Source organism: Rattus norvegicus, chromosome 13, assembly GCF_021556685.1.
Source record: "Rattus norvegicus strain SHRSP/BbbUtx chromosome 13, alternate assembly SHRSP_T2T, whole genome shotgun sequence".
Taxonomy (NCBI): Eukaryota; Metazoa; Chordata; class Mammalia; order Rodentia; family Muridae; genus Rattus; species Rattus norvegicus.
In genome coordinates, this window is record NC_141546.1 from 68202679 (window position 1) to 68219321 (window position 16643).

A 16643-nucleotide genomic window follows, 5' to 3' on the forward strand; every position below is an offset into this window, starting at 1 on the left:
AGAATTTCACCAATGACTCACTCAATGGCCCCTATAAACATAAGTTCTTCATAAAGTATTGATTAGTATAATTATTTTAATTTCTTCATTACTAAGTATTGAGCTTAGAATATAGCTCAGAAGTAAAACATTGTTTGTCTGGCATTTAAAAGCCCTAATCTTTATCCCCACTATAATGCCCCTCATCTAAATACTATGGTTATACCTAAGAACTTACTCTCTCTCCTTCTTTCTTCTTTGTAAGACCAGAGTAAGCTTCAATCACTCCAAGATGATAGAGTTGTCGGACTAGTGAGAGGGCACATGACTGTGCTGCTAATTTCTTATTTGATCCATGTTCACGTGCAAAAATCCCTAAAAAGATTACCAAAGACAAATGAGCTGTGTAATGAACCATCAGAAACTAAAAGAAACATTGATACTACAGCATAGATCTTCTCATTTTATTTACTAAATACAGTTCTACAACCTAAAACTAATCATTTTGATAAAGACTGGCACAAAATTGTCATTTAAAAAAAGATTTACTTATTGTGCAGTGTTCTTCCTGCATGTATGCCAGAAGAGGGCATCATATCTCATTACAGAAAGTTATGAGCCACCATGTAGTTGCTGGGAATTAAACTCTAAGATGGCTCAGTGGTTAAGAGCACTCATTGCTCTTCCAAAAGGTTTCAAGTTCAATTCCCGTCACCCACATGGCAGCTCACGCCTGTCTGATGTTGTTCTCTGGTATGCAGATATTTAAAAACAAGTATAAGACAAAATTGAATATACAGTCATTGCTTAGATCTGTCAAAATATTTCTACCTAATAAGCTCTGCAGTTTAAAATTATGTGAGGATTCCAAAACAAGTTTAATGAGAGCCATTATCAAGTCCATTAGCCTGTCACAAAATATCCAGACTCAACACAGAATGTCAGTTCCACCCAGGTCAGAGCTACACAAGACCTTAATTCAAAATGAAAAAAAAAAAAAAAAAAAAGTCAAAACAACTATTGACTGTAGGTTATATACATCAAAGTTTTCCATAGACTGATAAGTATTTTTGTTAAATACTTTACAAAGTATTTCAGGCCATTCTTCCAACTCTCCCAATCAAATGAATTGAGCCACTGTTATATGGTATGAATTACATAAAGTAAGAGTCTGTCAGTTAAACAGATACAGAGATACCCCCTTTTTACCCTAACATACCTGACAGGTCTTAATCTTAGTCCTCAAAAAATAAAGAACATAGGCACCATTCTCAGCCTATCGTTTTCCATGGATGACTTCTATTCTGTTTTCTCAGGGTTAATGACCTCATGGTTTTTGTTTGGTTGTTTTGAGAGAGTCTAGTGTAGCCAAATCATAGCCTCCAAGAAGGGTGGTTTTTGTTTTTTTGGTGGCTGTTTTAAGACAGGGAGTATTTTCACAGTATTCTGAATTGCTGCTCTCACAGCCCGGACACTTTTCTGATTCTCCTGCATCATCTCCCAGGGCTAGGCCTGCACCTCCTTCCCTAGCTTATAACATACTTTGGAATCAACCCCAGGCCCCAGAAATTTATGCAAATAACTGCCAACTAAGTATAAGCCGCCAGTCCTCATACTTAAAAATTTTGTTTTTTGGTTTGTTTCATAGAAAATATGTACATTCAGGGCCAACAAAATCTGAACTCACTACCATTGAGACACAACATGAAAAGAACAATTTTTGCACATTATACTGATATAAAGCACAAGAACTTGTTCATCATAGGCAAAGCACCTCGGCTTGTTTTGTGGTACAGGGGACCAAACTCCATAGCCTTCAAGTAATCAGTCTACTAATCTCCTAAATCCATCTCACCTATTTGCTTTCTCAGACTATCCTTAAACCTTTTGGGGGGTTTTCTGTTTGTTTTGTTGCTCCAGACAGGGTTTCCTCTACGTAGTGCAGGGTGTCTTAGATTTCACTTTGTAAACTACGCTGGCACCCTCCTCTGCCTCCACCTCCTGAATTACAGGATTGTTCCACCACCACCCAGCATCTTGTTTTTTAAAACAAGGTTTCAGGGGCTGGAGAGATGGCTCAGCGGTTAAGAGCACCCGACTGCTATTTCAGAGGTCATGAGTTCAATTCCCAGCAACCACATGGTGGCTCACAACCATCTGTAAAGAGATCCGATGCCCTCTTCTGGTGTATCTGAAGACAGCTACAGTGTACTTATATATAATAAATAAATAAATCTTTAAAAAAAAAAAAAAAAAAAAAAAAAAACCAAGGTTTCAGTCCGTAACCCAGACTAGACTGGAGTTTATGGGCTGTCCTCCTTATACCTTAGCGATCCATACAGTGCATACTTGCACTTAAACCCACGCCTAGCTTTGACTGCACTCTCATGCTGCCAAACAGCTATCTTTAGGCCTTTAATGCTATTACCCAATCCAACTTGTGTTAAATTCCATTTTCCTATTTTAACTCCAAACTTGAATCCTTCATGATTTGACCACTAAAATATTACTGTAGAATCTTTTACATATGCAAATTGGGAGATAAAACCTGTGAAAAAATTAGTAATATTCTAACATTAATATTTCAGGTACTACTGAGACCTAAAACTTGCTACCTCAATAGATTTTTCAGCATATTTCAAGATCTAGACCAGTTAGTTACCACAGGTTGTGACAGCTGCTTATTAGGACAAAGGACTATCCACTGTACACCTCTTTGTCTCAACTTTCCCTAGGCCTGCTAACACCTTCCCCTCCTTCACTTGACAGTATTAATAACTCCTCCAACCCTATGTGTTACTCAATCTATTCTTTCACATTAATTTTTTTCAACTTATGTAAATGCCAAGATTGTCTTCATGGAAAATTTTATAACTACTTCTACACTGTTACATGTTCTACCATAGTAGCCCAAGCCTTCAGTGTAAAAATATTTCTGCAAAAATGTTTAATAAGAGTATTTTTAAAAAGTAATTACACTTACTTCTGCCCAACTGCTTGATATAAATGGTCATTTCTGCAATAAAGCTCCTGTAACAACACATACAATCAAAGTTAGGAATTGACCACTGTAAATTACTCCATTATCTCCCTAGTCAGGGAGGGTTTTCCAACTGCATTAGATAAGACATTACAGCAAAAACCATTTTGAACACTTATTTTTGTCCAGTCCTAGAACAGAAAGTATGTAAACTGCAAATATATAGGACATTAGTTATAAAGCAGCTGATGAGCTTTCTTTCATGAAAAAAAAGTTATGGTTTTAGATTATAGATTTACTTATTTTTACTCCAAGGCTCGTGTCTCAATATAAGAATGCTTTCAATGAAAGAAGATTGCTTATCTTGGAGAGCTAAGAAAAACACCAAACTCCTCAAAAGTATCTATGTATATATACTAATTTACAACTGCAACTTATTAGGGTAGTTTACACATGCAACCACTATATACCAGTAGCTCCTGTGGCAGAGTTCAAATTATCTCAAGCTGGAAGAAGTCCTTGGTTACAAAAAAATTTAGCCTACTTTTTTAAGATACTTAAATCAGGGCCTAGAGGACAAAAGTCATTTTCACATTATAGATAGCTAAAACTGCTAGCAGGCCCTAGGAGTAAATATAGGTTTTAGGGTTTTATGCTGGTCCTTTACTGCTCGGGCACACTCAAACTTGGCTTTGTGCTGTGAATAAAAGTTTAGGTGAAACTTAAGGAAAAAGATAAGTTAGGTTCCTTCCTAAACTTCTTTGTCAACTGACCTTCAGGCACAAGGGCTTCAAGGGGGGTCAAAGGCCACTGGCTTTCAGGGGAACAACATCCACCCTTTCATTAATGACACCGATGACAGTATGTTTCTCAGCCAGGCTTAAAGTCAGCACTCAATCTCATTCTCCTCCACCTAGGGGGGAACAGCAACACCAGAAATCAGTTTACAATAGTTTCCCATGTGATTGCTTAGTTCAGCCTAAGCATCAGCACATGTGTATATGAACACAGACCTCTGGTGTTGCTGTCTGTTATGCCTTTCAATAAAGGACATACAGGAGCAATGTGTCCCAGCTCCAACTGTCTGCCTCTTACATTGTCTTGTCCCGAATTCTTTGTTTTACATCAGAAATCAGTAAGATACTGACATCAAATGTTGGTGGTTTTTTTCTGGGGGGAGGGCAGCAATTCAAAATAATAGTAGTAGTGGTAACATTGATGTTGGAAATTTGAGCTCAAGGCCTCATGCATGCTATGCAAACATTCCACTCCTGTGCTCCAGCCTTTCACTTATTCTTAAAAAAAGAAAAACCACCAGGAGCTGCCAAGTGCAGTAAGTTGTAGACAAAGCATTAAAGGAAATGGTGTCTTTTTACAGCCTGGAGTTTTGTTTTTAAAATTATGACACCAAAATGGAGAACGATCTTAAAAATATAACACTAAGTATGTAGTATTTGAGAATTCAGGACTGAACAAAGCAGTAGGAAGCAGGAGGAGCCATGCTCGCATCATTTTGAATATGTTGTCAATTTGTTTTTTGTTTTGGGTAATGATAATTTTAGGGTTGCTACTTGCACCCAAGGGAGAACACTTTAATTTCAGAAAAATGTTTTAAATTTATTTTGGATAATTTATTTTTTATAATTAAAGACAGCAAATCGAATCGTTATTTTCCAGAACCACTTCCTTTTCTCTTCCAATAATAATGCAGTGCCTCCCTGAAGAATCTAATCTGTATGAGCCTTCCTGGGAGTAATAAGTACTACACCCTGGAATGCTCTTAGGAAGAACATCAAGCAGGCTGAGAAACATACGGTCACATTATCTTCCCTTACATTGTTTTATAAGCTTAACAGGAAAAAAAGGCATTCTATTTAAACCATACATAAGAACTTCGCGATCCTTTAACTTCATAGTACTCAAGTAACAGGATTCTTAAAAGAGCTGTCAACATTAAACCGAGGTCAAATTTGGATGTATAGGTAATACATACAATCTACTTCTAAGACAACAAAACACTGCAGAACCATTTAAGTATTTAAAGCTATCACCAATAAAACTACACTGGGGAGAAAAAAATCACCACCTCTGACCAATTAAGTCAACAACTAGCAAACGACCACTGTAGATATTAACTGGCATCAAAGTCCAGCAACAGACCTTTTGCAGGACTTCTTATAGAATAGCATTACATTCTTAAGCAAAAGTTATGGTAAACTATAGTTATATATCTTTTCACAATTCACTGCTGCTGCACAGAATTAACTGAGGAACACTTAGTTAACAAAGTCAAATCACCTTAATTTTTTACAAGGAAAATAGTGAAACAAGCAAACCTGTTGTGGTCGGGACCCACTTGGGTGTACTTATATTCTCCTTGGATCTTTTCTTTTTGGAAATACTGGTTCAGACGAGCCTTAGCATTTTCCAAAGTCCAGTTTCCATGAAGCCCAGCATTTAAATCCACTTCTTCTGACTCTAGAGTCTGTAGAATCAATGATGATTAAATTTGGCTGCGCTACTTATATGTACATAAGGAATACTAAATAACATACAGCTTTTTTCAATATAAAACTACATTTTTGTAGTGCTGAGATCCAGGGGTTTGAACATGGCTAGACAACCACTTTATCACTGAGCCTGTATTTTTGAGATAGGACATCACTATGTTCTTAGAACCCTATAGTCCAGCCTGGTCTTGAGCTAGTCATTCTCCTGACCCTAATGCTGAGACTACAAGATGTACATCAGGCTAGATCTAACAACTAGTAAAATAGGCTATTAAGCTAGGGCCACTGGAATGAAGACCAGACTGGGATTCAAGATTGTCTCAAAATGTGTAAGTAATCCCACTTTCAAGCATGTACTACATGAGACTGCTTACCGCTTGCACCTCTTGCTCTTCCTTTCTTGAGTAGTAATCCTTTAAGTTGGCTCCTCGGTCCCAGGTGGGTCCAGGAGAACCATAGCCAGATGAAGACTCAACTCCAGAATTATTTTCTGCTTAAAAAAAAAATTGCTCTTTTAATTATCAAGTTTGGGGGTGGGGGAGCTACATCTACATATTTTAAAGATTATCCCTAATGACAATTTGACACTCCATGTTTGGATACATGTTTTCAATAATCTGGAAGGACGTCTAAACTAATGAGAACTATGCTGATCAGCCTTATTTCTTTGCGTGTGTCTATGTCTATGCATGTGGAGGCCATAGTATAATCTCCACAAAACAGACAAGTAGGTTAGTCTGATAGTTAATGTTAACTGGTAACTTTACTCCCAATCCCCTGGTAGTATGGTCTGTTAGAGAGAAAGAAGATAGACCTGTCCACTATAAATGCTTCGTTACTTGGACAGTAAAAACAGAAACTGAAACTAACAGTTAACAGCACAAATTCATTGCACTCTGCAAGGTGACCAACTGCTTCAAGTTTCTGTCACCTTGAATCTTGTCATGAACTATGAAGCAGAATAAATAAGTCCTTTCACTGGACTTTTTTTCCTTCACAGGAACAGTAAAATACATTAAGGTACCTAGCCGGCCAGCCATCTTTCTCACAGACCCATCTGATTGCACACTGTGGATGCTGGTGGGTATAGAACATAACTCCTTATGCTTGGTTGTCTCTTTCTCCTCAGCACTAACATGTACTTTTAAGGCGCTTAGTTGTCTTTATATTCAGAATAACAAACTAAGGACAAAATTATCCAGCTAGGAAATGTCTAGCTGGCAAAGGTATCAGCCTGATTCTGAGTTTGTATGCTGAATGGGTTTTGCCCTGGCTATAAAGGGGCCTCAAACACAAGAATATGGAAACACGCAGGGGAGGTTAGTCTGTCTCTATATTATGTAGCTCTGGCTGTAGCTCTGGTATGTAGACCAGAACACCTTTGAACTCAAGAGATATTTGCTTCTGCCTCCCAAGTGCTAGAGTTAAAGGTCTATGCCACCATGTTTGGCCCAATAAATCTTTTTTAAAGTAAAATGTTCTTTGGAGATGCTGGGAATGAAGGTCGGTTAATACAATCAATGCTCGTTTACAAACCAAGCAAGCACTGGGTTTAACCCTCACCACAGAATAACAACACTCGTGTGATGAACATGACTGAAGCCCAGTTTTGGGGAGAGAGAAACAGAAGGATCTAAAAGTTCAAGTTCGTTCTCCAAATTACAGCCTAAATAGAAACAAAAACCCCAAACCTAATAAAGATTCTGAAATGAAAGCTAATCCCAGGACTATTAATTAGTAGCCCCTAGAAGTTTTGACTCTTTGTAAAACTAGAGTGGGGTGCTCAAGAGATGGTTCAGCAGTTAAGAGCACTGAGGACTGAGATGCAGTAGCCATGAAGGTTCCGGTTAGCACCAATTGTAGGGAGTGGTATCCCCTTGTGGCCTCTCCAGGTACTGCAGGCAAACACCAATATGCATCAACTCCATAGTGACAGGTTTTTTTTTTTTGGTTCTTTTTTTTGGAGCTAGGGACCGAACCCAGGGCCTTGCGCTTCCTAGGCAAGCGCTCTACCACTGAGCTAAATCCCCAACCCCGTGACAGGTTATTATTACAGCTTTGTGTTATTGCTCAACTTTTACTAGACAAAGCAATGGGATAGATGCTGTAAATTGTTTCAGTATTAGTAAGTCAAAATCTTACTCTAATCCAAATAAAAATTTCAGCAGGGCTAGAATCTACAAATCCTATTACAAGTAGGAAAAAACAAAAGGTTACATATTAGATACCACAGGGTATCTTATATATGCAAAGCCCTAAATCTGACACACAGGAACATAAACACAAAAAAAGACAACTCACAAAATTCTTTAACCCACTTAGTGCCCAGAAGTATTGCAGGTAAACACCTATAAAACTTAAATCTCTTATAATAAACTCAAACAGTGGCTGCTTAAGTGGGATGATCTAATAAACATGTTTATTGACAAATGGTGAGATGGATGATCAAACATGATTGTGTTATTCTCAGTCAAGCAGACATATTCAAGTCCCTTACCTGCTTTGAGAGCCAGATGAGGAGGAAGTGGTCCTCCCATGGGTGGTGGTAAGCCTTCTCCAGTACTTGCTGTGCTATCAGATGTGTCACTAAGTATGGGTGGGGGTGGTACAATCTACAAGAGAAAACGTCAAATGTCAGTACTTGGGCTTTTTTAATTTTTATTTGCAGAATAACAAGACTCAAGATTACTCAAAGATGCCCATATATTAAACATCCTTCCACATAGTATTTTTTTCATCTCTGGTTTAGTGTGAAAACCAAGTTTCACATAACTAAAGAATGATACTGGAACCCACCCCCACTTGCTGGGATCCTAAGTGCATGCTACACCCTGGCTTTCACTATTGGTTTGTTTCCTTAGTATCCGAACATTGTTTTTAAAGATTTATTTATTTATTTTATGTATAAGAGTACATTGCCGGGGTTGGGGATTTAGCTCAGTGGTAGAGCGCTTGCCTAGGAAGCCCAAGGCCCTGGGTTCGGTCCCCAGCTCCGAAAAAAAGAACCAAAAAAAAAAAAAGAAAAAAGTACATTGCCGCTATCTTCAGACACACCAGAAGAGGGCATCAGATCTCATTACAGATGGCTATAAGACACCATGTGGTTGCTGGGATTTGAACTCAGGACCTCTAGAAGAGCAGTCAGTGCTCTGATCCACTGAGCCATCTGTCCAGCCCAAATGTGTAGCCCAGGCTGGCTTCGAACTCGTGATCCTCCTGCCTCTGCCTCCTTCAGCAAATCTTACCAGTGTGTGCCACCACAACCGGTTGAACATTTTTTAAAGGATGTACAATATATCCTCCCCCCCCAAGATTTATTATGTATACAGCATTCTGCCTGCATGTACACCTATATACCAGAAGAAGAGGGCACCAGATCTCATTACAGATGGTTATGAGCCACCATGTGGTTGCTGGAAATTGAACTCAGGACACCTCTGGAAGAACAGTCAGTCAGTGAATGATCTTAACTGCTAAGAGATCTTTCCACCCTCATGCTGTTTTTATTACTTTATATTATATGCACAAGCCACTATACCCAGCATTAACTTTTATTAAAAACTGGTTGGTGCTGGATATAAAAATTTAAGGGTCTGGCACATACTAAACAAACACTACCACTGTACTCATTATCCAATGAGATTTTAAAATTCTGAAAGTTAAATAACCATGGTGTTAAATATAAATTTGACTTCACAAAAATTTAGCTTTTGAACTATGTATAAAAAGGGTGTGTGCATGTTAAGTGTGAGAACCCTTAAAAGACTAGACATATCAGATCTCCTGGAGCTGATCATAGAAGGTTGTGACCCACCACATGGATGCTAGGAACCAAACCTGGACTAAGCCATCTTTCCAAAACTAGATATATTTTATGAAGTCATTTTTATTTCTGCTAATTCTACTATTTCTGGTTTTATCTTTACAATTTTTTTCTTGCCCCACTCTTTTTCAGTTTTGAGCAGCAAGGACACCTGTGCACTTAGAAAGCTTTCTTACCTGAGCACAGTAGTCCCATCACTTGGGACACTAGACAACAATCACGAATTCAAAACCAGCCTGGACTATCAGTGAGTTAAAGTCAACCTTAAGAAAAGTTTTAAGAATCATCTTAAAGGAGTAAGAAAGCAGCCAGGAGCAGTAATGCACATGTTCAACTCTAGTAATCACAAAGAGGTGAATTCCTGCAAGAAACATACTGTTTAAAAAAAAAAAAAAAAAAAAGGTGGGAGGGAGAAAAAAATTAAAAAAAATTAAATCTGTGTTGAGTATGGTAAAGCATCCCTTTACTTCCAGGACTAGAAGGCATGATCAGCAGGATAGCTGTAAATTTGAAGTCATTCCAATTTATTAGTTAAAAGACAGCAATGTCTAGTTAAACTAGCTCAAAAACAAAAGTGTTGGGCAGTGGCATACATCTTTGATCAATACTACAGGAAGCAGAGGCAGGTTGGTCTACAAAGTGAGATCTTGTCTCAAAAAATAAATATAAGCAAGAGCTTTGTTGTATAGAAGCATAAAGTATTTAAAGTTATAGTGAATAAATGCTTGTTTCTCTGAAAGCCCCATTTTCTTAGAGGCAAGACCTATGGCATCAGGATGCCCCAGATTCCTGAGTCTACTAAGTCTTGGGAATATATGAGTTATCCATTAATAAAGGCAATCTATAATTTCACAGAGCCATGTGTTAAAATCTCTAAATGTTTATGCAGTTAAATATACATTTTTCCTTCCCCTTTTACTGTACACTGTCCAAGTGTGTTGAGAGCTTAAGCCTCAATAGTAACACGTACGTCCCAATACTTCTGGTTGGATTTATTATTTTTGAAGTAAGATACCATACAATAGCCTACTTGGCCTGGAACTTGCCACATTGCCAAGTTCTTGTCTCCAGTTTTACATGTGCCAAGGCCACAGGCTTGCACAATCAAACCCAGATTATTTTTCCGTATTTTAAATGATTGAGAAATAAAGCGGGGTTGGGGATTTAGCTCAGTGGTAGAGCGCTTGCCTAGCAAGCACAAGGCCCTGGGTTCGATCCTCAGCTCTGGGGGGAAAAAAAAAAAAAGAGAAATAAAGCATTTCCCCCATCAACAGTATTAGAATTTAGAACACACATCTTTAACCCCAGCACTTTGGAGACAAGAGAGGGATCTTTGTTGAGTTCAAGGCCAGCCTGGTCTACACAACAAACCAGGCTAGACAAGAGTATATTATATACTAAGAATCTGTCTGTTTCAAATGTCAAACTACTGAACCCCTGCACTACTGAAAGGGCCAATGAAGTGACTTTGGTAAGGGCACTCGACAGCAATAGCAAGTCTAATGATCTATGTTTGATCCCTGGACCTCACCTACTAGAAGAAATGTTGATTCCTTTAGTTTGTCCTGGGACCTAGGCACACATATATAATGAATGAATGAATGAATGAATGATGAATGAATGAATGCATGCAAGAAATTTTTTAGGTTCAGTGGTTGTTATAGTCTTATAATTAAAACAACCACGGTATAAACCAAAAAGTAGCAAAATGTGGCAGCACACGCCTATAATTCTAGCATTCCAGATCTTTTAAATTCAAGATCAGCCTGATGCAGAGTTCCAAAACAGCCAGGGCTACCTAGACAAACCCTGTCTCAAAAAACAAAAATAATCCACCACATGACTTCCTTTGGCTATTAAGTTTTGACATTTTTTTTCCTTTTTCAATTTTTTATTGCCTGTCCTGAAACTGTAGACCAGGCTGGCTTCAGATCTGCCTACCTCTGCTCCCTAGTGCTGGGATTAAAGGCATAGGGCACTACTGACCAGCCCAACTGAAGTTTTGAAAGCTAATATATGATAGAGAGTGAACAAAATCCTATTTAAGTATAGCTCATTTTTATACTTCATTAAAGCACTGTTTGGGGAACTAGATACCATGCCACACACCTATAATTTAAGCACTTGGGTATCTGAGACCTGTTTTGAGTTTTCAAATGCTTCTAACTAAAGTTGTAAAACAAATCTTAAAAAAAAAAAAAAAAAGTAGCCTGCCACCTTACTTCATGGCCCAATCAATCATCCCAACTACTCTACTTAAGACCTAAACAAGAGGACCTAAGATCAAGGCTAGGCAGACCCAGCCTTGGTCTTAGCAGGAAAATAAATGGTGGTGGCACAGGCCTTTAATCCCAACACTCAGGAAACAGAAGTGTAGATGATTTGAGTCCTCTACAAAGAGCTCATTCCAGTACAGCCAGAGCTAAAGAAACCCTTTATCGAGAAAAGGAAAACAAAACAAAAAAGCACCCTTTAGGCTTCAAGTAGAATTTTAGGAAGCCTAGAATACATAATGTACCTTTATAGGGGAAAAGGGAATGAACAACCAGTCTTACAATTTCAGTAACCGCCAGCTAAACATGGTGGCTTTTTTTTTTTTTGGTTCTTTTTTTCGGAGCTGGGGACCGAACCCAGGGCCTTGCGCTTCCTAGGTAAGTGCTCTACCACTGAGCTAAATCCCCAGCCCGACATGGTGGCTTTTTAAGTTCAAGGCTAGGGTGTTTTAGGGAAGACAGTACAAGGTTGAAGCCTTATCTCTTCCAAAACAAACCCTCTTGCCCCTCCCCCATCTTACCACCTGATCACAATGTCCTAGAATAAGAAATGAGAGGTTGACACTAGGATTAAGAAAGGAGGGGTGGGGGGGAGGGAGCAGGGTATAATAGAATCTGCCTTTAATCCCAGGCTTGGAGGACAAAGCAGGTGGATCTGAGTTCTAAGCTAACCTATTCTACATAGTGAGTCCAAGGACAGTCAGAGTTACATAGTGAGACCCTGTCAGGAAGGAAGGAAATGAGGGAAGTAAAAAACTGAGGTTAGCACCAGGACTAGATACACTGTGACCTATTTTTATAAACACTCATGAGAAACAAAATTTCACCTTACAATGGTGCTATTATTTCCCAATGAAAATATACATCTTTGAGACAAAAATTAACTTCCTGTACTTATCCCTTCTAAGCACCATAGCTTAGTAACACAAAACACTTAATGCTCGCTGTGCATACTCTTTTGGGGCATGTCTGACTGGCTGTGTTTTTAGTTTATTGGTAGCCTGAGGAAATGACAAAGTCACAATTCAAAGTATGGTTTCTACTGAGTATGTCACTTCTACACCATTTCAGATAGGAAAAAAACTCAACCCTGTTTCTGAATCTCACTGCATTTTTGTATAACCACTGTATTCTCTCATACAGTGCCACTGCACACAGTGTAGTTGTGTACACACACCCTGTAAATCTGTCTGTTAACTTGAACCCAAGGAGATAAAGGTGAAAGCGAACATAAAAATATCTCAATTTCTAGGTCATAAAATAAATACTTACCCCAACAGCAGGAACTTCTTCACTCTTGACTTCATTGATTCGAACCAAATAGTTAACGAAGTCTCTGGCAGCATTGCTCTGTGCATCTTTCTTATTGGTGGAATTGCCCATACCAGCATAATTAAACCCTTCTACTCGAACCTTTAAGATTCAAGGGAAAAAAAAAGTTGAATTAAAGCCGGGTAATTTCTAGGATTCAAAAAATAAATATTAAATGGCTAATTAAAGATAAAACAACTGTTTTAGACATACTCTGTATAAGCATACTTTTAGTATACCCAAGCAACCTATGGGATTATTTTACTGAAAACAGGGAATTGAATTGTTCATTGATACGCTGGTTCAACAATAACAATTTAAGTGGCTCCGGTTTCCACACTTAAATTTTAGAATTGGGTATGTAAGCTTTGGCCAGTACTTGCCTATCAAATGGCGGGCCTTAGGTTCAATTCCCACCACTAGTGAATCATGGTGTTTAGGTGAAGACTTTTGCCTCCAACCTGGTAACTCAAGAGTTGAATCCCCTAGACTGGTAGGGCAAGAGAAATTAACTCCCATTAACTGTCCTTTCACATGCTTCTGTGCCAACACAAACATGCAATTTAATAACTACTAAGGGAAAACTCCAACTTTCTTTTAAATACTTTGCCTCTCTAAATGATTTAAAGAAACAAGGGATGGTGGTGCATGCCTTAAGTGAGACTCTTAACTACCTCTACCCCCCCCCAAAATATAAAATTACAAGCATTTATCTTCTGACTTACTAGCACCAAGTTTTGGAAGCATTAGAATTCTCCTAGCCCTAGCAGAGTACTGTGAAAATATTGCTCCTTTAAAAGCAATAACCAACCAAGTCAAAATAAATTCTTCCATAACCTACAACAGTTTAGCCTTTCTAAAGTATTCCTTTAACCCCAGAGGAACTTCACAAACTATAGAATAAACTGTATTCTTTAGTACCTCACACATGAATTTCTGTCTGTTTTTGTTTCCTACTGCTCTAATTTCATAGGCTGGAGTCATCTTCCTTTTGCCACACCAGGCATACAGAAAATTTTTAATATCACCCATGATTCAGGTGTCTTCTTCACACCTAAGAAAACAAGTTAAAAACATTATGAGAGCCAAACCTCATACATTCTATCTCACCACTATTGAACTTATCTATTAAGAAATTTGGGGTTGGGGATTTAGCTCAGTGGTAGAGTCCTTGCCTAGGAAGCGCAAGGCCCTGGGTTCGGTCCCCAGCTCCGGGAAAAAAAAAAAAAAAGAACAAAAAAAAAAAAAAGAAATTTTAATACGGTTGAAGTCTATGGCATGTAGATACAACCTGTATAATTTGAATATACATACCCTACAATGGTTCATTGTAAAGAAAACTTTTTTAAAAGACTTATTATTTTACGTATATGAGCACACTGTAGCTGTCTTCAGATACACCAGACCCCATTACAGATAGTTATGAGCCACCAACATAGTTGCTCGGAATTGAACTCAGGACCTCTAGAAGAGCAGTTGGTGCTCTTAACCACTGAGCCATCTCTCCAGCCCATGGACTGATTTTTAACTGAAATATTTTATGCAGTTTACTACATTCTACAATGAATATTTTATATGCCTTAAAGTTATCCCTCCCAACAACAAAAACCATGTCGCATTATATTTTTTTTTCAGAGAATTTTTAAGTAAAAATGGGGTAGAAAAGATAAGATGGGGGAATCTCAAAACAAAAACCTCTTGGGGCTGAAGGTGGCTTAGTGGTTTTAGAGCATTTCTCTTAACAGAGGACCCAGGTTTGACCCCCAGCACCAAAAGGTGACTTAGAACCATTCTTAACTCTAGTCCCAAGGGATCCAATGCCCTCTTCTGGCAAATGGTGCATATACATGCCAACAAAATACTCATGCATATAAAAATAAGACCAAATTTAGACAGGAGAGAGGAGAGATTACTGCAGCAGGATGCAAGAAGACATCTACACAGAACTTTAATCTACTCACCAAATCTGACCTAAGATAAACTTATTAATAACTTATTATTTGGTAAAGCAAATGACAAAGCGAGATAGTACAACTCAGAAGTTAAACACAATAAAGTCCTTCGCAAGTCTGGGTGTGCTGGCCCGGGCGTTTAAACCCAAGCACCTGGAGAGCAGAGGCAGGCAGATCTGAGTTGGAGGTTACCTGGTCTACAGAGAAGCCCTGTCTCAAAAACAAAAACCCCATAAGTAAATGTACAAAGTAAACGAGTGACATAAAACATAGGTCTATCGAATCCTTTTAGCTCTAGAAAGCCCATTTAATTTTAAATATCCCTGCTAATTAAGTCCAAATAGATACATACAGTCCTTCAGGTTCCAAATCTTATCCAAGGATAATACTAATATTCCCATCTATAAACTATCTAGGCATCTCAGTAAGAATTTTAAACCTCCTAAAGTGTATTCTAACCCCCATTCATAAATTCCCATCCCCAATAATGGCACCAAGGAACTGGGAAATCTAGTCCATTCCGCAAAGGTCTTTCACAGCTATCTCTTGTATCCTTAAACGTGTGCTGACATGATCCTTAGTGGCTTAGGGACTATATAATCCTCAAACTGTGTGCTGTACTGTTTTGTTTTACTTCGAGAATGAAAGGAGTGTGAATGCCCCCCCTAGAAATACCCACCATTTCTTTTACAGACCTAGAAAACTAAGAATTTATCCCCTGTCAAACTTTCCATCTCACATCTGCCCTACTGTTTTGGCTCCAGATGTGTAATATTACTTGCTTTTCTCCAGCTCTTCTGTCACCTGCCACCACTAACTGGTATATCGAAATAGTTCTTTTTGCTTTGTTTTTCGAGGCACGGTTTCTCTGTGTAGTAGCCCTGGCACAAGAGATCCGACTACCTTCGACCACCAACCCCAGTGCTGGGACTGAATGAAGTCCTAAGCCACGGCTCCCGGCTCCGAATTTTGTGGGTTTTTTTTCTTGCCACCCTGAAAAAAAATGCTTTTCCTCATCCTCAGGTCACGTGGCTGGCCCTCTTTTCCTCCAGGTCAGTCTGGTCTCAGACGTAATTGATCTCGCTCCGCATCTCTGGAGAGGATACATTGTGCACCTCAAAGCCAGACTCGAGTACCCCCCAGACTCTGAGGCGCCGTCTCTGGCAACCGTTATCTAAAGCAGGGCGATCCCGTTGCGCGGTGTAATTCCGCCATCACTTACTAAATCATGCACACATTTTCCTACCACCTGCTCCTGACTCCGCTCCACCAATCCTTCCCCAGTAAACAGTGCGGTGCAGGAGGAACTGCAACGACGCCTCGTATCCCAAAGCAGATCACCCCTACCGGGTCTGGGGGTTCCGGATCAGAGAAGCGAGGACCCGACGCGCCGTGTGGCGTCGAACCGCCACCGCTACAGGCAACTCTGATTAAAGACTTCCGCTGCATGACTGACCGAGGAAGGGGCCTCCGAGAGCGGACAACCGGTGTGAGGAAAACCACCGCCTAGGGCTATCCGCTGCACCGCAGCGCGAGAACCCCACGGCCGGCGCGCCCACGGCCTGTGATCCGGGTACCCGCCGCGCTGCCCCTCCCCCCGTCCGCGCCTCACAACAAAGCCACCGCAGAGCCGCGGAGGCCGGCGTCGGCCCGCGACAACAAGCCCGCGTTAGATCCGCCACGGTGCTTCCTTACCCTCCTCCGCTTCTCCGTGCCCGAGAGCACAACCTTCTTAGACGAGTTTGCAGCGCCAACCTTCCACAAAAACGGCGAAGGAACACACCTCACCCCGCATGGAAGCAGCGGCGAAATGGC

The 16643-nt window shown here is 39.6% G+C and overlaps 1 protein-coding gene across 3 annotated transcripts in view; it reads right to left on the reverse strand.

Annotated features, from left to right (window-relative positions):
- Dhx9 (DExH-box helicase 9) overlaps nucleotides 1-16643 on the reverse strand; it is a 36597-nt gene extending 19954 nt beyond the window's left edge. Inside the window, exons 1-8 of one of the 3 annotated variants that reach the window (XM_087580830.1) lie at nucleotides 16524-16643; nucleotides 13798-13930; nucleotides 12838-12978; nucleotides 7967-8081; nucleotides 5844-5959; nucleotides 5296-5444; nucleotides 2963-3009; nucleotides 218-354 (exon numbers count right to left, since the gene is read on the reverse strand). In XM_087580830.1, the coding sequence (XP_087436956.1) occupies nucleotides 218-354; nucleotides 2963-3009; nucleotides 5296-5444; nucleotides 5844-5959; nucleotides 7967-8081; nucleotides 12838-12978; nucleotides 13798-13908 (816 nt within the window). In that variant the 5' untranslated portion in view covers nucleotides 13909-13930; nucleotides 16524-16643. 3 annotated transcript variants of the gene reach the window in all.